The sequence below is a fragment of the Hydra viridissima genome, unplaced genomic scaffold (assembly GCF_058129835.1).
Source record: "Hydra viridissima isolate aposymbiotic clone 2 unplaced genomic scaffold, HvirCarnegie_v1 scaffold_4, whole genome shotgun sequence".
In the NCBI taxonomy this organism is placed as follows: Eukaryota; Metazoa; Cnidaria; class Hydrozoa; order Anthoathecata; family Hydridae; genus Hydra; species Hydra viridissima.
In genome coordinates, this window is record NW_028324303.1 from 19,422,428 (window position 1) to 19,444,756 (window position 22,329).

At 28.0% G+C, this 22,329-nt stretch overlaps 2 protein-coding genes and 1 long non-coding RNA gene across 6 annotated transcripts; 2 read left to right on the forward strand and 1 right to left on the reverse strand.

Moving 5' to 3' along the window:
* Nucleotides 1-788: 788 nt before the first annotated feature.
* On the forward strand, nucleotides 789-8,136 carry LOC149890369 (deubiquitinase DESI2-like). Of its 2 annotated transcripts, none has more exons than XM_090085082.1 (7): nucleotides 789-903; nucleotides 4,174-4,241; nucleotides 4,548-4,620; nucleotides 6,067-6,160; nucleotides 6,443-6,550; nucleotides 6,639-6,672; nucleotides 7,921-8,136. In XM_090085082.1, the coding sequence occupies exons 2-7, from the start codon at nucleotides 4,203-4,205 to the stop codon at nucleotides 8,119-8,121; spliced, it is 549 nt and encodes a 182-aa protein (XP_089941208.1). In that variant the 5' UTR covers nucleotides 789-903; nucleotides 4,174-4,202; the 3' UTR covers nucleotides 8,122-8,136. The 2 variants fall into 2 exon arrangements, with proteins under 2 accessions (XP_089941208.1, XP_089941209.1); XM_090085083.1 differs by having other exon boundaries at nucleotides 842-965.
* A 1,411-nt stretch (nucleotides 8,137-9,547) lies between these two features.
* LOC149890370 (uncharacterized) lies at nucleotides 9,548-12,044 on the reverse strand. Of its 3 annotated transcripts, XM_090083901.1 has the most exons (4): nucleotides 11,909-12,044; nucleotides 11,493-11,612; nucleotides 10,972-11,076; nucleotides 9,548-10,839 (listed from the first exon to the last, which is right to left on the reverse strand). In XM_090083901.1, the coding sequence occupies exons 2-4, from the start codon at nucleotides 11,525-11,527 to the stop codon at nucleotides 10,605-10,607; spliced, it is 375 nt and encodes a 124-aa protein (XP_089940027.1). In that variant the 5' UTR covers nucleotides 11,528-11,612; nucleotides 11,909-12,044; the 3' UTR covers nucleotides 9,548-10,604. The 3 variants fall into 3 exon arrangements, 1 of the variants encoding a protein (XP_089940027.1); XR_016451463.1 differs by lacking the exons at nucleotides 9,548-10,839; nucleotides 10,972-11,076; nucleotides 11,493-11,612 and adding exons at nucleotides 11,158-11,492; nucleotides 11,715-11,727 and having other exon boundaries at nucleotides 11,909-12,038; XR_016451462.1 differs by lacking the exons at nucleotides 9,548-10,839; nucleotides 10,972-11,076; nucleotides 11,493-11,612 and adding an exon at nucleotides 11,158-11,492 and having other exon boundaries at nucleotides 11,909-12,038.
* A 6,798-nt stretch (nucleotides 12,045-18,842) lies between these two features.
* Nucleotides 18,843-20,694, forward strand: LOC149890371 (uncharacterized). Its single transcript, XR_016451464.1, has 3 exons — nucleotides 18,843-19,081; nucleotides 19,569-19,800; nucleotides 20,536-20,694. It is a non-coding gene; the product is annotated as an uncharacterized LOC149890371 (long non-coding RNA).
* Nucleotides 20,695-22,329: the final 1,635 nt, after the last annotated feature.

Genomic DNA, 22,329 nt, shown 5'->3' on the forward strand with positions numbered 1-22,329 from the left:
AATAAAGTTTGCATAAATGTTCTTAATAACGTAGTGGACAATTTTTTCTTCACACAGAAATTTTTTCCGATTTGTTTTCAGCCACGATTTCTCTCAGAATAAAACAATTTAATCTTGTTAAATTTACTTCAATCTTAATAATCAAGTTATTCCAGGTTTTTAAAATTATTTCTAAGCTTAGGTTCGGTTTGTTATTCCGACTTCTTTATTTTCGGTCGGTCTTTTGGTTTATGATATCGATTCAGTACTTAACTGGAAAGGTACAGTGCTACAATTAACTTGGTGAAATATTTTTAATAGATTTTTTTTCTCTCAAATTAAAAAAAAAATTTTTTTTGCCTTTCAAGTTGGACAACGGGGATGCATCTGCATCGTAACAGCCAGTTTATTTACTTTAGTGTTTATTACATCGCTAAAGCTGTGTAATAAATTTTAAATATATATTTTAATGAAAAACTTCTATGAAAACAGAAGTAAAATAGTGTCTTAAAATGTTTATTTCTATGGTTTATGCAATTATAACTCAACAACTTTATTAAACATTTAATTTTTGATGTAAAAATTCTATGAAAACACTAATTAGGCAGTATTTTGTAAAACGTTTCTTTTTGTCGACCATGTCTCTCTATTCTGATATAGCTAGTGACCCGCCAATCATTATGAATATAGAATAAATACCCGTCAATCAATATAAAAATAGAATAAAATATATTGACAACCAAATAACTCTTAAACAACCTGAAACCCTGTGAACGAAGGTAACGTTTCTCATAACACGATTTTACAAGTGGGTCCGTATTTTGACGAGTAAAAATTATCCGTGTATAAAAGCCCTTGTTTCGCGTTATTTGTAAACAAACATGAGAAAGATAACAGTTGTTACCTTACGTACCTAATATAAAGGTATTAGAAAATCTTTTCTTAAGCTTTTGAGTTTCATAAAACGGATATTTCTTTTACCATAGGTATAACACTTAAATTCTAAATGTAACTTAGCTTTTTTTTTTTTTACCTAAATTAAAATGATGATGATATTATGGCATGTTTTTTGAATACATAATTATCATTGTTATTATTTTTTTAACAGTATATATATATATATATATATATATATATATATATATATATATATATATATATATATATATATATATATATATGTATATATATATATATATACATTCACGTATATTTATTAAAAAGGTTTTTTTATTATATTAAGTTATGTTAATTTTCATAAAGAAAAAAATAGAGTTTTTAAATTAGAGTTTTGATAGCTGTGAAATAGTTTAAAGAGCACAGTGAGACCATATTTCCCGAATTTTACAATTCAGATAAAAAGTTTTATTTGCATATTTGTATAGAAAAATATTCCTGACCAAGTTTTTCTTAAAACTCTTTTTTGGCAACTTTAGTTAATATTAACTATATAATCAAGCATACTTGACTTTTTATTGAACTTTTTTTTTTATTAAGTATAAAATAAAAAGTAATTTAGTATGAATTTAAATGTTTTTTCTGTAATATATTTAATAATAAATTTGACTTTGAAGAATATCCAATTAAATGAGAAATTTGCTGTAAGGTATTAATCTTTAAAAGTGCTGATAAAGTGATCTAGATTTAACTTTAAGCAATACTTTGGACCTTAACACATAAACCTTTTGAATAAATCAACTGTATCAAAAGAATATTCAGTTATCAAATGGTTGATTGTAAATAAAGTTAGCTAGAAAGTTTAATATAAGCCAGCTATATTTATCCAATATACTAAAAAGTACACAATAGTTAGGTGTTTCGAAAGAACCAAAAATTCTTTGATGATAGCTGTAGAGAAAAAAGAGTAAGGTCAAACAGTAGAAGTCTGTTGATAATGTTTTGTAAATAAAATTATAGGACAAAATTACTGTTCTGATTAGCAATTTCATATCAAGGAATCAGAGAAGTTTTATTTTTCGATTTTAGTTTTATCAAAAAAAACTTACTTTGAGCAATTTTTAAAAAATATCTTGGTTGCATTTAGATGTCAATATCATAGACAAAGTCACTAGATATTCTGACTAGACCTGGTTCATTATGACAAAATTCTCTTTAATCTTCAAACATCAAATGTCAATTTTTACCCAATTATCTGGTTTATCTTCCAAAAAATATGGCCAATTGACTATTTTTGGAGTCTTTTGAAGTAAAAAATTTATAAAAATTACAGTCAAACTTAAGTTACAAATTTTTCAAAGACAAATATTAAAAGGTTTAGAATTGAAGTAAAGAGTGAAGAAAGTTTTTGCAAATATTTCTAATTTTTTAGTTCACAAAAACATGTTTTTACCATAAACATTTATGTTTGATCAAATATATTTTTGTATAAAAGTTTAGAGTTTCTTACTTTAAGCCTTGTTCAAGAAGTTCTTAAGGTCAGAAAATACTTTTCAATAAATCTCATTAAGTTGGGATTTGGCAGTGAAGAAGACTTTTTAAAAATGAGTCCTGGTATAATTGACCTATCATCAAAGCACAGTTAAACTCAATTCAGAGAAGTTAAAGATTACTCACCTAATTATTTTAATAAGACATTACTGATTGTCATTGGAGAAGATATTCCAGGTTCTTAGAATAACATAAAATAAATCCTTAGTTTTATTGATTTTAGCAATGTCTATTTTGCCATTTTATGTGATTTCAAAGTTGCAAACCTTCGTTGTGGCATTCAAGCCCATTCAAGCAAGCATCCATGCTGCTGGTGTGATATCAGCTGTGATTCTTTTCAGAACAGTGGTTTATCAAGGGCCTTTCAAGCCTTTTTGTATCAATACCACAATCACCTTGCTTCTGTGGGTCAAAAGTAAAAAAGTTTGAAAAACTTGTTCACTCAAACTTGTTGGAAACCCTGAGATCAATATTGAACATAATGAAATACCTCCTATTGAGCTTTATCTACTAGGAAAAGTCAATTCCAGCAACTTCAATCAATCTGGCCATAAAGAGGCATCCAAAAGGCTCTGCATTCAAGAGCAGCCATATTATGGTGGTTACTTTGCAGGAAATAACTGTCATAAACTTTTACAAATTGTGGTTCTCCTTCAACAAATGGCTGAGAATTCTGGTGTTTTCTAAGTTTTGTTGTTTTATTGTAACATTCAGGAAATTCAGATAAGTTGTGTCAAATTGCTTTGGAAATATCCTTGTTAAATCTTACAGCAACAAATTTGCGATTTCAAGAATGCATGTTTTTCTCTAAACATTTCATTCACTACAAAAGAATGTGCTGTGTTTTATCATGTCAAGCATTCATCAGAATTATAAAAACTTTGCTGGGACTCTGCAATGATCAATCAACTGAGATTTTTCTTCAAACTTTCAACATCACTGGGGAAGATATAAACAGAATCAAATGCATCCAAGCTACAATAAACAGTTTCAAAATTGTGTTGTTGACTACAATAGTAAACATTTCTCATGGATGGTCAGAAGAAATCAATTATCATTTAAAATCTAGTCATTTCCATAGATTGTATAACTTGAGAGAAAAAAATCTTTTAGAAAACAGAATTTGTTTTTAATTTGAAACAGAAAATTGTCTTGGATCTATAGTGATTAAAATTGTAAAACAAATAGGAAAATATATTTGAATGGTAAAATTTACAGAAATTTTATCTCATTCTGTCAGAATTACATCAATCCAGTAAAAAGGTTTTATATTATGAGTTTATCATATTGAAAGTTTATATTATGAGTATTATCAAAGAATACAAAAATTGTTCCTTTAAAAAACTTTTTTTTTTATGTTTTTTTTTTATCATGATACTCAGTTTTTCCATTGTGAAAAATATTATAATCAGCCAATCTTAATACAACAAGTTGTTCAGTCAGCTTAGGTAGAAGGTATTCTTTAAAAAACAAGTTGTATAAAGGTAAGCTACCTGTCACTTTCTGCTTTTTAACTGAAATTATGCTAAATTTATTAATTTTATTTTTATAGTGAAGATAAATAGAGAATATTTCATGAATAGTGCCTCATGAAAAGTTGAAGTATTGCAGACTTATATTTTTTGCATTCTTCCTTTATTTTGAAGCTTTAAGTAAAAAAGATCTTTTCTTTATTCATATGGTTCTTTTTAAATAAATTTAAATTAGATTTTGGAATAACATTCATTATATTCTGTCCGTTTTTAGGAAATTTGTTATGTTTGCAAAACCTAGCAATGCCACAAACTCCTGTTGTTATAAATGTTTATAATATGGTAAGTTTTTCTAATATGATAATATTTAAAAGAGTTTAATCATTTATATTGTAATTTTTTTTTGTGTGATTACCTTTTATTTATTTATGTAGCTTGACTTGTTTAACATTTTACTTTGGTTTATGTAAGTAATGTAAAATAAGGTAATAAGTCTCTCTTCTTGACCATGCTATTTGACACTGTTTATAATTTTTTTAAAGAAATTTTCAAGACTTTGACATGATAAAAAGTTAAGTTTTTATTTACATTTGTGCAAATTTTTTAAAATTATTCTTTTGATCATCCAACTTCAAAAATTTATCTTAGTATTGGTTGAATGAGTATACTTCTTCTCTTGGCCTTGGAGTTTATCATTCTGGTGTGGAAATTTTTGGCAAAGGTAGCTTAAATGTTTTATTTCATAAAAGGGTCAAACGATATATAGACATCAGCTGAGAAACAGTTATAATTAGAGCTTTATTTGTAACATTTGAAACAAGTTCTAATAATTATGTAGTTTTGAATTGATTGTTATATATAAATATTGCATTTTTTAAATATTTATTTTTAACTCATTAATTTACAATTCTAACATGTTTTTTAAATTAGTTTTTTAGATCAAATAGTAAAAAAAAATCTCACAAAAGCAAGTACAGTAGAATCTTCAGGAAATACTTTCCACTTTTAACAGATTCTTACTGAACAAAACATTCAAAAAAATATGTATAAACTGATGTGTGTGAAAATGATATGCTCTGTATAAACTTTGATGAGTTGAACAAAACTAGATTTTACAAAAATATGTGTTAATTGAAATTTTTTTGAAATAAATTCTAAAGTTTTCAAAAACTGTCAAATAGACTTAGTGAAAACTACATCAAAATATATATCCACTGAATATTTGTTTATCCATTCAGTGAATGGTATTAATATATACATTTAGAGGTAACTGTTTAGTATTTTTGTTATTTAAATCTTATGTATAACTGAAAGTTATATTGTTAAATGATATCTTTAATTCTACTTTTAAGAAATCTTTTTTACTTCCTTTAAATTTAAATTTAAAGGAAGAAAAAAAGATTTCTTAAAAGTAAAATTAGAGATATTTTTTTTAATTTAAGTTACCAATAAAACAAGACTGGAAATTTTTATCTATTATTAAATGGTTTTGCTTATAATAAATATTTAATGAATTTTATTTAATGTTAGATTTTTTTTTTTTTTTTATTTATTTTTTTTTTTTCATAGATTTTTTCAACAAGGTTAACTTATTTTTTGAAAGCAGCTCATTTTATCAATACAAATAGTGTTATTTTAATTTTTAACAAAAACAAGGCTGTGTTGCACTTTTCCAGTTGGTTTTATGGTTTTAAAAAATGAAATAAAAATGCTTTTAATTTTCAAGTCATTTCGGAATAAACTCTTTTTAATAAATAATAAGTAAAAATAAAACATATGTACTAGTGAAAGAGATAAAGAACCTAGTTAATTTGATAACTTGAAGCTATCATGAAATCGTTATCAATATTTTATTGTAATCAAGTGTTCAGATTTTAAATGCATATGAAAATTAGGATGAAATTTTATTATAGGATATATTTAAAATAATCTTTTGTCTCATCGCTAATACTACTTCCATCTCTTTTTTTTTTTTTCCTCATATCATTGTTCTGCATTTAATTTCTTATACCATTAACAGTGCTGCCTATTCACTAGAAAATAGCTCTAATCAAACTGTTGACAGTGGTATCTTCATATTGGAGTTTAGTTGTATTTATAAAATGGTTTAATAAACTGATCATTAACAATTTGGCACAATTATTGATTAGATTAATATTCCTTTTAGAATATGCTTATGCAGGACATCCTTTTGAGTTTACTGGAATTTTTGAAATGGAGCCAAAAGATGAATTTGAATTGGGAGAAGGATTTACATTCAAGTACGTTTCACAAAGAAATTGGTCAAAATGTTTATTGAAAAGAAATTTAAAAGCTTGTTGCTTAAAATCAAATGCATTTGTCTTATAATTATGCCAAATATTTAATGCCAAATAATTATGCCAAATAATTTAATGAATGAAAATAACAAGTATTAAGTTAAAGTTAAAATGCTGTAGAAATATTTTTTTTCTTGTAAAAAAATTAAGTATGTAGAAAATGTTTTTAAGTCTTTGTAAATATGGAAATTTAATCTTTTCTGAAGGTGTTTATTGATTCTTTAGGGAAACAATTGCAATTGGTACAACAGATTTCACAGAAAGGGATGTCAATGATATAATAGAGACATTAGGGAAATCTTATTTTGGAAATTCTTATCATCTTGTAAAAAAGTAACTACTTTAATTATGTTAAATTTTATTTTGTTTTCTCTCTGCTTTAAAATCCTTTTGGAATAATGCAGAAAATATTATTTTTTAGAAATTGCAACCATTTTACAAATGAATTTACAAAGGTTTGTAATAAACAATAATATGTATACTTTTTAATATTGTTTTATTTGTAAATTTTCAAACAGTAATTTTTTGTTGTGATATTTTACATTTTAAATGTTCTTCATTTTCGAAATGCTTAAAGCAAATATTCTGTTAAAACTTGCTTTATAAATGGTGTCATTTAAATGCCAATAAATGTATTTTGTATTTTTTTAATTTTATTTTCAAAGTAATTCGTAGTTTACTTGCCATGAAGCTTAGGTCATAAATTCTTTTTAAAGAAACAATTTAATCTTTTAGCATTTTTCTTAAATGTTTTTAAAATGTTGTAAATAAATATTTCCAACAAGATAATTGTAGCAGTAAAAAATCTGAAGTGAAATGATGATGATGTGATGTCTGTAGTAGGGAGCATAACTGGATAAAATAAATTTTTTTTGAAAAGGTCTACTCTCACCCCTTTAAAAGTTTCAGTGACCTCAGGGTACAAAAATTTGAGCTCAAACTATATTTATAGGTCCCTCAATATGTCCAAAAACAATTTGTCCCACAGTTTTGGCACATAAACTTTTAAAAAATTTAATCTAAAAATATTCCTTTAACACTTTTACCATGTCTCAGATCATCAACAGAACACCTGATACTCATATTCAGGCAGTTCAGAATACATTAGTCAGAGCTCAACTACTACAAGAAGAACAGTAATTGATAAAAGCATTGATGATGTTAAAACATTCATTCAACACAACTTTCAAAAGGATTAGCCAAAGAGTTTTGCATCTTTCAGCACTAGTGATTGTTCTTCGAATTTATGTGTTTTTTTTGAGTTTGAGTTTCTTTTCAGCAACAATGAAAAGTAATAAATTTGGCAGTAGATTCAAAGGCTAATCTAAAGGCCTATGCCAATTAAAAAAAACATTCTCCAGGTATGTAGAGTACCTTGAGATCACAAGTGGAGTGAAATATTTGTAGTTTTTTGATTCCACTGTTGTAGATGTAAACAAATTAAATAAATTAATAAAATTCTACTTGATAAAAGTTCTTTTATATGTTTTTGTTGCCTTGAAATAGTTAACTTTACTGATCAGTAATCAAAATTTATGTTCCATAAAACAAATTCTCAGTTGTTAAGAATGCAAAATAGATTATTTTAATACATAAGTTTGCCATAAGCAAATATATATGTAATGAATTTCATATTTATCATTTATGTTTAACAAACTTCATTTGCTGAATGCAATTGCGTGTGAAAATTTTTGCCTTTACAGTATTTATGCGGAAAAGAAATTCCGAGTTGGGTTAACAGGTTGGCTTCTATTGGCCACCGATTTCCTATCCTTGTTTCCTGTATTCCTAAAGAGTGGCTTACCCCGGATGGGGCTCTTTCTAATAGCAACGTTGATCTTACAGAATGGGAGCAGATTGATTACCCTCAAAGAAGTACCGATATCAGACCGAGGTCCGATTAAGTCGATTTACTACAGATATTGGCAACGTAAAAAAAATTCAATAATCTTTATGTTTTGTATTTTTTGCTTTAAGCTTTAGTTTTATTTCAAATACTCAAATATTTATAACTCTTGTGATGAAAAATTTTAGAGATTTTTATTAAAACTTTATATTTTTTCAACCGAAAAGTGGCGAAAAGTTTGACTAGGGCAATTTAACGGTACGATTTTGTGAATATAAACTCTTGTCTCTAACTTCATTTTATATGGAAATTTGCTGTCACCTCTAAAGGACCTATTAAAGAAGGATTCCATGAATTTTAGAATATATTTTATACATTCGAGTTTTGTTGTAAATATGTTTAGATATAAAAAAAAGAAGCTTTAACTGACAAATGAACGACTTCTAAAATTTGCAATATTTTTCTAAGAATAGCAATTATTAGTACTAGCAATAAGCAACCCGTAATACGGGTTATGGTCGGTCTGTTAATTTATGGTGGCTGTTTTCCACAATTTAAAGTTGCGAAACCATTACTAATACCCTTTTAGAAAAACGCCTTCAAATTTAAAAAATTAAACCATCAGTAAAATTAAAATAAAAAGTATGCGGAGGTAAAATAATTTACCAATTATTTAACATTATTTGAGAAATTTAAAACTGACATGTCATATCAGTGTAAGGCAGAACCATTTTCCTCGACTTTACTAAGTTCAAAACAATACGTTTTTAGTTACTGACAGAAAATAATAACACTTCATCATGCTTTAAATTGACGAAAAAAGCTAAATTTTTGTTATATTTTTTATAACATGAACTTTAATTAATAATAGTATAAAGCGAACGTTAATTATAAATGACTTATTAATTTTTTGGTATCCCCTTGATACATGTTTCTTTAAAAAAGGAAATTGTCTTTAAAACGTTTAATGCACACAACTAAATAAATTTATTAAAAATAACTGAACATTTGACCATTACTAATTATGACACAAATCTGACCATTTTTATATATGGCCTCTTTGTTTCAACAGTTTTTAATAAACGGTAATTTGCTACAATTTACTAAAAATTCCTTTTGTTACTCGAAATTTATTTCTCTTAAATGTTTTGACACTAATAAAGGACCTCCCTTCCCCGTTTTGGCCTTAATGGTGGTCAGGAGAATAGAGTTATTTTTATTAAGAGTAATCAAGTTTTTGATGAAGACCTTTTACCAGAATAATAAAATGTGAAACAATGATTTATGAATTTAACATATATAAGAATTTATCTTTCCTCAAAATTAAGCTAATTAATTAGTTAAACACCTTATAAAATTTAAGTAACTCGATATTTGACAAATGCGCAAAACTACAATATTCACCCCCCCCCCGTTTAAAAAGATCCCCTAAGTTACGTACAACAAATATTAGGCATAAAATAGAGAAAATTTAAAAAAAATTGAACTAATTGCATATATTTATATCATTTTAACTGACAAAAATTTACAATAAAAGGTAATCAGGTTTTCTTTTTATAAATTGTATAAATGCGTCAATCGTAAATCTTAAAGAAAAAAAAAGAACCACATAAAAACTGAAAATGGATTTACCTATTTATAGTAACCTATTTTGACATGGCAGTTAATATAAACATATATCGAAAATGTAAACATAAAATCTGTTTCGAAGTGCAAAGGATTGACAATACTAAAATAAATTAAAAAAAAAAAAAAAAAATCAAATTAAGATATAAACTGCATTTTTAGCATAATGTTGGCTTTTAGTAAATAAATAAAAGCAGTAAGTTCCAATAAAGAAACTACCTATTATTCATTTTTAACAATAGACACCAACGTGAAGGTAAGCCAAGCAGTCTATCAACACAAAACATCACAACAATAACACATAGCAATAGAATATTTACACCCTTGATCCTAATATCCAGCGAAAATAACAAACCAAATTAAAATATGAAAGGCAAACCTAGAAAACCAATTTAAAGTTAACTATATATTTATCTTTTTACTAAATATTTAACTACATAAAAGTATATTTGTTTTTATGTTCAATATTAGTTATTCAATTACTTCAAATTTAGGACATGAAAACACCCTAGATTTAAAGATCAAGGTTGCATACACTCATACATATTACGCTAAACATTAACAGACATTATTATGTGTTTTGAGAATAATTAAAAAAGGCTAGACAACACAACCTAGCTCCAAAGCAGTAACTCCGCCTGGCACTAAATGCTGCCAAGTCACAACTCTGCTATAAGTACATCGCTTGGCTGGCAAGGTTATCAATCTTGCTCAACATAATGCCAAATCACACCACTTTGAAAGCATGGAAACAACATAATTTAAACATATATACAACTATAAACAAATATGGTTTTATATAACACATTTGATTAATAATCTTTTCAATTTGATGAAGAGCAGCTTGTTCAGCTATTATAAGTGGGACTGAGTGGTGAATGAAATCTTCCATCATAAAAAAAATTTGTATGTATTCTAGAGATCTAAAGGATTGTCAGGTTCACAAAAGGTCAAAATAATTGAAAACAACTGTCTAATTTTCTTTGGTATATGTGTTAAAACCGCCTCAAAAAGAGTATTCTGCCATTCAGTGTCATCTTGCAACGGACTTTTCAAAACACATGCTTCACGAAACGTTTCAAGGACAATACCATCAACAGTATGCACATCCTCCCGAGATGTTGATCCTTTTGCTTGTAAAAGTAACAGTCTAAGAAAAAACAATTCTCCAGTTTGATTAACTTTATACATTCTTACTATCACCTTATTACCACCCCTTTATCTAACCTTCCATTTACAATGTTTATCATCAAATATAAAGTGATAAGGAATGTCTACATACGAATAGCAATGTGCTCTTTCATTTTCAGTATTTAACTTAAACCATGCCATTAGGTGCATATCACGCTGAGCTGCACGATCTAAAGCCATATGTTCTACTCCTTCTCTAAAATACAATAATTGATTTTCAGGTAGATGTTTACCAAGTTACAGCACTTTAAAAACACAGAAAGAGCATAACATAAACATATGTACAAACTATAAGCACAATAAATGTGTTTAAATATGTATGTAAGGTTAAATATATACTAAAATAAATAAATACCTTATATACATATTTAAACACATTTTTAAAACAATTATGTAACACATATTAACACATACACAAACAGTAAAAAAAACACTTTACATTATTATAAAAACACATTGATAAAACAACTATAAAGCACTTATTACCACACACACATACATATCAAAAAAGCATATAAGCAAACAATAAACGTGTGCAAACAAAAATTCTAAAAATGTCGCAAGAAAATTTAAAAAGATACAAAATATATATTTACAAACAATTCTCTTTACCTTCTTTTTTTTCTCATAAGAACTGTAATCTTCATAACAAAATTTAACCTTTACATACAATAACATGTGACATGCCATGTCAGTGTTGGCACAAAAGTTTAATTTATTTTTCTAAACTTTCTAAAAAAGAACAAAAATAGTTAATAGCATCACAGAAATTTCAAAGTATTAATAATCCTTTTATGGAAATAGCATTAGTACAACTTTAAATAACATCCATACCCCTATTTTCTTTCTAAAAAATAAAATAATAAAAATAAAACTGCTAAAAGAAAAACTAAAACAAACAAAATCTAAACGATTTAAAAAATTAAAATCCTTTCTACTTTAAATCCTTTCTACTTTATCTAATAAAAATTTTAATCCTTTCTACTTTATCTGATAAAAATGTATATATAACTATTTCATATACTTACTTCAATTATAATATGATATATAATTGATTAAGATGATTCTTTATGTAATATATCTAAACTAATAATTAAATTCCAAAAGGAAAAAAGTTTTAACTCGCTCAGAAGATCTTTCTCCAATGGCCGCGTGCATTTAAAGAACGCGCTCTTTCAAAGCCTAGTAACTAATTCAAAGCCTAGTAACTAATGACGAAACGACGTTAAACGTTAAACGTTAAACGTTTCTGTACTAATTATATTATAGATAATCAAAAAGTTCGTATAATTCGTGTTTTAATATTCTTGCCAATAAAATTTTTTATAGATATTCTTAACATTAACTTATGTACATATATGCTTAATAAAATAGATATTTTTAAATTTAGATCATTTAAATAATTAAAGCTATAATGCAAATTCACAAAGTTGGTATTAGATTGTTAATTGAGAGTTGCCGTCGTAATCAGAAGTCTCCATCTGATGCTCACAAGTTTATAACTACTGCCTAGGGTGAGGATGTAACTTCCATTCAAACAGTATACAAGTACTATCAAAAGTATTCTACATCAAACATAAGTGATTATAGTCAGTTTTCAGAAGAATTGAGGTCAGGTAGACCCAGTACCTCAACAACTATAGACAACATTGAGATCATTCAACAACTGCTTGATGAAGACAAATTTTTAACAATAGAGCAAATTTGTGATGTCGTAAGCATTTCTTTTGGTTCAGTTTATTCAATAATCACTGAAAAATTGATGAAAAGATTAATTGGATTCCATATGGCCTCACCCAAGCAAATCAATAAAATCGGTTGAATTTGCGCATAAATTTCTGACCATCCTACGAGTTGAATTGAATGTTGAACGACGTCTAATTGTTGTGGATGAGAAGTGGATTTACCACAGATCGATCGGATGCAAACGCAGTAATTGCGGATTTCAAAGCGTGAAGAAGCTCCGAAACGTATCAGGAGATCACAATTTGATGCAAAAAGTATGGCAATTTGCGCTATCTCATTTGATGGCAAGGCCTATGTTGAGGTACTTCCAAATGGACAATCGGTCAATTCAGAAGTGTTACATGCTTTTCCTATCAAATATGCATTATAATTTTGTCAACAAAGGCATGAAAAGAGTAACATGGAGCACAATGCTCCTTCAGCACGATAATGCCAGGCCACATGTGTCTGCTGCAGTCAGAGACTTTCTTGCTGAGAAAAAAGTCACCCGTGTCATTCAACCTCCATATAGCCCCGACTTTAACTTGTTGGACAGATATGCTTTCTCTTCATTTGAATTTTATCGCAAGGATTTGGATTTTCAGACAAAGGAAGAGGTTCAAGAAGCCATGGAGACAAACTTAAGGTCATATTCACATGATCATATGCAACGGCAACTGGAAAAACTGAAAACAGATTTAAACGAGATTATTTTGAAGCATGGTGCCTACTTATGATCCACTCTTAATTTAATTGTTCTGCGCTTATTCTTTGTTATAAAAAAAATTGATTACATGAACTTTTTGATTGACCCTAGTACATTATTTCTTGATTTTTCCTTTTTCTTCCATTTGTTATTTCTTCATGCTTTTGTTTGAAATAATTTATATTTTTCACACTTTGCGAGTTAAAAAAAAATGGATTTATTAGAGCGAGAAAAAAAGATTAGAAGAAATTTTAGAAGAATAAAAGTTTATTAGAAAGCGATATTCCTATCTCCATAATATTTAAATCTTTATTGTCTAGTTCCTTTAATCAGCCTTACCTGAAACTTTTCTATCACTTTCATTGATAAAGATGAATATATATATACATATATATATATATTCATCCATAAAACCGTAACATATTATCTCGGAAGCTATTTATGGGTGAGATCTACGAAGCAAATCCTCATTACATCTTCAATAACAAAACTTTTTGACGACAATTACGGTATATGATCAAGATAGATGATTACAATAGATCACGATAGTTCTTCACTTCCTTATTCCTTCTTTCCAGTGCTTCCTTAGATAGTAATCCAGTTGTAAGTAAAATCCTTCTTATCTTTATTTGCATGAAAGAGCCTTAAATCATCTGATTCCAAACTTCTCTTGTACACAAGTACTCGAGGCTTTGCGACCTAAATTGCAGAACTTGTATCCTCAGATCTACTCAGAACTGATAAGCCTGTTTGCTAAAAGATACCTCGCCCATATTCTTGGCATTTAGTTCGTAAATATTGTAAACTCGGATAAATGTTGACACTTTAACTCCAAGCATAGTGTATTCAAATTTATGATAATAACAATTGTACCTATGATGAATGATCGTAAATTACTTTTCATAAGAAGATGTTATAAACTTGGACGAAGGAACAAGGAAGTGAAGTATCCTTTCTTGAAACACCTTTCCGTACATCCTAAAAACAGATTTTATCCTTAGGTCCAATAATCTGTTCTTAAAATCACTCCATCTCTACCTAAAAAGTTACGCTTAATTTTATTTTTTACCTCTATAAATGTTTTCTTTATGTTTAAATAATTTCTTATTTGTTTATATGTATATGCGTGTGTGCATATATATATATATATATATATATATATATATATATATATATATATATATATATATATATATATATATATATATATATATTTATTTATATTTATATTTATATATATAGCATTGTAGAAATTATGTTAGTATTTCCAGTAAGAGTGCTCAATACAGCGTAGAATAAGTAGAGCGAATATATTATTTTTGTTATTATATAAACTAAATAATTAGCTTGGTTTACATTACATTACTTAAAGTTTCACGCAATAGTGATCATCAGATGTGATAAACCGTAAAAAAACGTAACGACAAAAAAATACAAAAAAGTGCTATGGAGTGTCTGCTATGATGGCATTAAAGTTTTTTATTACAAATTTATTTTCATGGCTGCACTTTGAAGTTATTGAGCAAGTCTAGTTACGAAGTAATAATGTGGTACTTTTCGGTCAAGCACAAATTACAGTAATTACCACCAGGTTTAAATGGTTCTGCCTGATCGAGAATATTCCACGTAAGGATGGGTTCTAAACCTTTACTTTTGCACTCCCATACAAATTTAGAAAGTTCAGTGGAGTTTGCTTTACTTTCATAACGAAAAGAATTCCTATGCTTATACCATCTGTCTTTAAAGGTTTTTTCAGTGATACCATTAAAGGTTTTTTCTCAGTATACCATCTGTCTTTAAAGGTTTTTTCAGTGAGCCCAATATAATAATGCCCCTTTTCTTGCTGCTGAGTTTTTACATTGCAAATATAAATAAGGTTTTTCTTAAGGCATTTTCCATTTAGTGGTTATGCAGCGGTTTGTCGGCAATTGCATGATTGGCTATTATTGTCAGTAGAACTAGATAGAATTCTTTTGTTATGAGCAGTAATAATTTTCTTATTATTTGGGAGGCAGCTGTAACTAACTTTTAAGTTGTTCTGGTTAAAAAGTTTGTGAAATTTATGGTCTTTAGGAAAGCATTTATCAATTAAACCCAAAAATATCTTTGCTACGTTTGTTCTAACGTTCAGTGAAAACGGAGGGTTAAACCAAATAACGTTTCGTTTTCGAGATCCTGCATCACGTTTTGGCGTGTTTTGATTGAAAAAATTTTTTCCTTTAAATCCACAAGAATTGAGAGCGTTGTTATAAAACGGTGCGGCTCTATCAAAAACCTCTTTATTTGAAGATATATTACTGATGCAGTTAGAAATCATTTTCAGTATCGATTTGATGATATTAGGTGGGTGATTGGAGTTGACGTTGATATACGTAGGGTTATCTCCTTGTTTTCAGTAAGGTTGAAAAGTACTATCAAGGAGATTAAGTGTGGTGTCGAGGAAGTTTACAATTTTTAAATTAGATTTAATAGTAATAGTAAGGTTGAATTTATCTTTATAAATGTTGACAAAATTTTTCTTTATTTTTTCTGACTGAGGGCCGCTGATATTATAGAAGCAGCAGAGACCATCATCTCTATATAGTCCTGTGGTGTTGAGCCCGTATTCACTGGCAATAGTATATAATATGTAAAGGCCTACTAACTCGCACAGTTCGGCTCCGTCAAAACTTCCCATAGTAACGTCAGAAAGGTCAGAAAGGTGAGAAAACGTGAGAACACCAATGGCATAATACAAAAGAAGTAATAGAGTGGTTCGAGTCCATACATGAAAAAATTATGTACTTTTATTCAATACGACAATAACGAGTTCTACCCTTCTATTTCAAAACAATTACTTCATGACTCTTTAACACACGCTAAGAAGTTCACCATAATTCCTGATGAATCAATCAATATCATCTACCATACTAGGAAAACTTTACTTTTCGCAGGAAATGATATGTAAAGCAAAAAATCAGGCGACCCTGATTTTGTATTGAGCACTCTTACTGGAAATACTAACATAATTTCTACAATGCTATATATATATATATATATATATATATATATATATATATATATATATATATATATATATATATATATATATATATATATATGTATATATATAATAACTATTTACTTATAAATTTTTGTAAAGTTCTGCTTTTACTATGTGACTAGTTTATTTCTTATGTTATTTAGGTCATTGCGTTTTATTAGTGAATTACTATTTGCAAGGACCTGTGTTTTTTGTAACATCCTTAACACGAAATATGTTGATATTGATTGATTGAACAACTTTCTTTGTTACTTTAATATATTGTATAGGAACTGGACTACAGTACTGAGTGTTAATGGTTTTAAGTTTTTCTTTTTACCTGCTTTTTTTACTTTTAGTTGAGCAAAATATTTTTATGTGAGTTGTCTTCAAATGCTGATAGAGCTTTTATAGAGTCAGCTGCATATTTAAATGTTCAGATGGATTTTTTTTACTACGTAAATTACTTGATTTATAAGGTACTTTTATCTAACCATCAAACAAATTTTGATTCGTATTTCATATACAGCACATACTTTATTTTTGGACATTTTTAAGATCAAATTTAATTTTTTACATTGTTTGCTTGGTTGTGGACCACTGAGCCTTGAAAAACATTAAGTAAAATCAAAGACGAAAGTTTCTTAAAACTTTTTTTTTCAAAAAAAGTAAAACCTTAAAAATTGTTCCACTAAAAGATTTTTGCAAAAACCTTTCTTAAGGTAAACGTATGATATTCGTAATTGCAATTCACCAAAAATTAAAAACATGAATTTTTTCAAAATTTTCTGTTTATTCATTAACAGCTCATTTACAAGTTCATAACAGTTCATTGAATTCGCTTTAAGTTAGAGAAATGTACTCCATGAACAGCAAAGCCTCATTATTCTTCTTGAGTCTCTTTTTTTAGAGGTTAAAACTTCCACCATCAATACTTGCGTTTATATTTTCACTAAAGGGTTTAACAATTCTCTTTTGCTTTTTGATTTCTCTCGGAGTCTGGGAACAAATGTACACAAGACAAAGACAATTATGACAGCAGGAATAAAGATGACCGCAATTATTGATGCATTTTGAGCAGATACATTTTGTATCTTACTAGTATTTTTTTCACAAGTTTTTATTTGTAAAAAATCTTCAGTTTGATTTGCCAATAATTCTCCAGAAGATGACACTAAAAAGAAACTCTGCTTTTAAGAAATTGCAACAAGAAATCTATAGCACTAAAAATAAACATTTTTAAAAGAAAATTTTAATATAAAACTGTTTTATAAATTCTTGCCAATGATTGCTGTAAACGTAAATACCATCAACATGATTTTAAAATGTTTTAAAAATCCGCCGATAGTAAATTGTTTAATGCTTCATGAAGAGCTTTTTCTTTTAATTTTTTAAAAAAAAAAACCTTTTGCGGTTTTTTTCTGCAACTAAACGAGTTGAGAGTTTCTAATTGATAAGTAATTAATTATTAATCATTTTTTAACTTATTGAATATTTATCTTTACATTCCAATCTATAAGTCTGGTGTATATTTGAAAAATAATTTTAAAGTTTAAAAACCGTTAAAGAAGTTCTTCATAAGTTACAAAAACCGTTTTTATATTTTTGGGGGGTCGAGCAAATCTTTGGAATTTTAGCTGAGGGAGAAAAGAAAAAGTTAATAAATAAACACCATTGTTGACAACAGTTTTTAGCAATTATGTTTATTTCTTTATTTATCATTTCTTAAGAAGATGGAGTTCCATTGGTGAAATGAGTTTGAAAATGATAATTGGGTTATCCATGTTGATCAAAAGTGCATAAATGACATTGTAAAATTCTTTTGCAGACTTAAATATTATGGACTGCAGACTTTTTTTGCCGACTTGTATATTAAGATCCAGCAGCAACAAATGCTTCAAACGTTTCCTTGATTGTGCCAAAACTCTGGAAGTTCCAAATGCAAAGAGATTGTCAGAATCAATTTTGCACCAGTAGCAAGGAGGTTTGTTTAAATGAAACTGAGTTCTACAAATAATGCCCCAGCAGGCATGCGAAGTTGAAATAACGTTAAAACAATGTCGAAACCCTATAGGGTTTATTTCAACAACTCATTTCAACGTCGACAAATGGTAGATTTTAGCTAAAATCTACCATTTATCAACGTTGAAATAAGTTGTGTGGCTACTGAGAGTTGTCATTTTTAGACCATATGAGATGCTAAAGGGCACACCACTCACTTGAATGAAAATAGTTAATTGTCTGACATTCTTATAGGTTTAAATAAGTAGCTACAATGAGTTGACGCTTAAGCTGTTGAGGATTTCTTATCTCTTCACTCTCATCAATAATCTTGGGAACTGCCTGTCTCATTTTGAAAAGGATAATTCTCCTTCGTCCATTAACTCCAAGTTTCACAAATTGATTAGGATTGTAAGCTCTTGTGATCGGCACTTGTTTGGTTTAAGTCCTGGGGTCACTACTATAAAACTCATTCCGATCGGAACTTAAAAAATCGTAAACCCGATGAATTTCATCGGATTCGACAAAATTGGCGTAAACCCGATAATCCCTAATTGCCTCTACTATAAACATTTTTTTTCGTATCGTAAAAACTTTCCGACGAAAATATTAGCGGATTCATGAAAACCAAAAAGATATTATCTAGTTAATCCATTGTTTTTTTCCATTTTGTTCTGTTTATATTATAGATAGTTGTGCAAACTTTCAACTAAATGCCACAAGAAAAACAAGTTTCAAAAAAGAAATGTAAGTAAACCCAATATCCTTATCTTAAATATACATTATACTTATCTCCAATTATAAATCTTTCTGTGCAACTACCACAGTCCTACGTTCATATGTTTTAGGAGTTTTAAGACGTTCTTTATCAATTTACAAGGCCAGCTAATCAATGTTTTATTAAACGATTAAAACCATTAAATAGTTGTAAGTAATTTTTTCACTGTAATTTTCCTATGTTATAGACATACCACAAAGGCAATAATTCTATGTCATAGAACTTCCAATAAAAAAAAAATTTTTTCTAAGGCATAACAAAGACAGGCACACAGCCACAATTAAACAGTAATTTTAAAGTAGTGAAATTATTATGTCATGTTAAAAAAATTTTCATCACATTACACCAAAGTTGTTCTTTATTGTTATTGTTGCCTGTTTATGTTGACCCTATACATAATACTATTCTCACACATAGTTCATTATATTTAATGTGCTTTAATGTTTTTTATCCAAGGGGACAGAAAAAAGACGCCTACATAGCTCGAGTGTCATTGAGTTTGTCACAAAAATTTGGCAGACTGGATTAAACAATTCAAAGATGTTTTAATGAGAAGATTTGGTGAAATGTCACAGATGGCTCAAAAACACCAAAGGTTACCAATCTTGAAAAAAACATGGGCATCTGAGGCTATCTATTCTAAAGCAGTTGCAAATGGACTCCCCATTCCAAACATCTACTACCTAAGGCATGTAATAATTTCTTACATTTCCCAAAGTATTCTAAACCTAGTTTAAAATTAGATTACCAAGTTTTATTCACATTAGATGTTAGTTTGGTTTGTTAGAAGCAGGATCCATTTTGACCAGACAAAATGTATTGGTCCTGAATGCAACCTATTATAAACCCTTAAAAGGAAGCCTTCGCCACTTCTATTACTCTATAAATAACAATAAATACCTTTAAAAAGCATCAAAAAACATCCTAAAAGTTGTTCTAGCAAACTAAAATTGAACAATGCGATTCCATTTATTTAAATTTTTTTTGGAGAAATTAAAGTGATAATCAAGCTTGCTCTGACCAATCGAACAAATTTATTTGTTGTCTCATGAAAAGTTTAGTTCTCTTTTTAATCATTTAGTGTAAGTTTTGTAGGAGAGAGAAAGTCAGTGGTTATCATATCCTTGATAATCTTACTTTATAAAAAGTATTGGTTTAGTATCACCTGTCTATGTTGACCCCTAGATGCCATTTACACATTTTGTAAGTTGGAAAATTTGTGTCATTTTTACTAAAATAAAAAATGCCAGGCATCAGTTTTAGTTACCTGACAATATTTTAATATAGTAAAAGTGACCTATTGCCCAAGGTGTATATGGTTCCTAGACGGTGCAAAATACTGCAACAATGCAATATCATAGTATAGGATGTAATCAATGTTGTAAAATGTTACAAACTTAAAATGTATTATTTAACTATGTAGGACTTCTGGGACAACATCAAACAAGTGACTACAAAGAAGGTGACAGATTCTAACAAAAGTAGTATGGGGAGTCAAAAGCTAATACCACTGGATGAGATTGTTTTTGACATTAGACTCAAATAGTTCTATAGAATATAGTACAACTATTCTAGAATTAAATTCTGAGTTTTTATATTCAAATTCAGTGTGTTCTACTGAAATATTAAGAAATCTAGATAAAAGTATTTGTAATTGGCAAAGCAGTTTCTTTCATTATTAGTGACACTAACCTTAATAGTTTCTATTTTTGCAAATAATATTTAATGATTAACTTGGTATTTGATATTTGTGGAGAAATTCATATGAAAATAGAGTTTGGTCTGAAAAAAGTAAGAAATTTATTCGTGCCCAAATTCATATTTTTAATTTCTTACCCACTGTTGATTACCTGTTGTCGAGGTAGACAGTGAAAAATGAAATGCGGAACTTATTATTGGAGACAAAATGCGGAACAGTGCAAATGCGGAACTTATTATTGGAGACAAAATGCAGACAGTGAAAAATGAAATGCGGAACTTATTACTGGAGACAAAATGCGGAAAAATTGCGCATTACGTATTTTGTCGCAATTTTTAACCGGTGCCGGTTAAAAATTGCGACAAAATACGTAATGCGCAATTTTTAGTTGGCATAGTAACGAAACAACTATGCCAACTATATCACTACCGTGGATCCCAATATTATCACCAAAACTTCGAAAAATCTTTAGGAAAGCAGGTTACAGGGCAGTCTTTAAATCCAGTGCAAATCTTAAATCTTTGCTAACTTCGCGCAACAAAACAAAACTACCATCAAATAGCCATCCCGGAGTATACCTAATAGAATGCGAGTGTAAACAAAAATATATCGGCGAAACAAAAATTTATATATATATATATATATATATATATATATATATATATATATATATATATATATATATATATATATATATATATATATATATATATATATAAAGCTATGTTAGTGTATTCTATAAATAGAGTGCTCAATGGTCTTAAAGAGCAGAGCAGTAATAAATTAGTAAAAACACTTATCTAATTTTTTCTTCCACAACTTGTTTCACCATCAATAAGTAATCAGGAAGGTTAACAAATTAATCATTAGTTAACATGTTATATATTAACCTTATATATTTATAAACTTATCTTTCACCATCACTAGGTTCATCAGACTTCCTGATGAACCTACTGATGGTAAAACAAGCTGTCAAAGAAAAAATTAGATAAGTATTTTTGCTAATTTATATATATATACACACACGCATTTATAAATATATATATATATATATATATATATATATATATATATATATATATATATATATATATATATATATATATATATATATATATATTGTAACCTAGATCGTAACTAACAAAATTATTGTTATTAACCTATTTTTGTTCATTAAGCAATCAAACTATGTGGAGTTTTCTTTGTTGTCTACTTAAAACCATTCTTTTTTGGAGATGCCACTTAACTGAACACAAACTAGTTAAAAACTCATGCATGAGTATTAAACATTATGGTTTCCAACTTTTCTTAAACTTGGTTTATCAATAATTAGGATCAAAATCAAACTGAACCTAAGGTTCAGTTGGATTTGAGCTCTAAACCATTAAACATTGGTTTAATCAGATGTCACCTCAACTGCAGTGATGATCAAACAATTTTGGTCCAATTATATTTGATAATTTTTACATATCCAAGACTTTGGGATGTAATGATATATAAAAAAGGGTTGTAATTTTC

Excerpts from the sequence above, each read along its gene's own strand:
- LOC149890369 (XM_090085082.1), top strand. The coding sequence starts at position 4,203 with ATGCCACAAACTCCTGTTGTTATAAATGTTTATAATATG. Across the intron at positions 6,161-6,442 it reads GGAGAAGGATTTACATTCAA|GGAAACAATTGCAATTGGTA; the intron begins GTACGTTTCACA and ends TTGATTCTTTAG. Across the intron at positions 6,673-7,920 it reads TTACAAATGAATTTACAAAG|TATTTATGCGGAAAAGAAAT; the intron begins GTTTGTAATAAA and ends TTGCCTTTACAG.
- LOC149890370 (XM_090083901.1), bottom strand. The coding sequence starts at position 11,527 with ATGAAGATTACAGTTCTTATGAGAAAAAAAAGAAG. Across the intron at positions 11,077-11,492 it reads CTTATGAGAAAAAAAAGAAG|AGAAGGAGTAGAACATATGG; the intron begins GTAAAGAGAATT and ends ATTGTATTTTAG. Across the intron at positions 10,840-10,971 it reads GAAAGAGCACATTGCTATTC|ACTGTTACTTTTACAAGCAA; the intron begins GTATGTAGACAT and ends GTTTTTTCTTAG.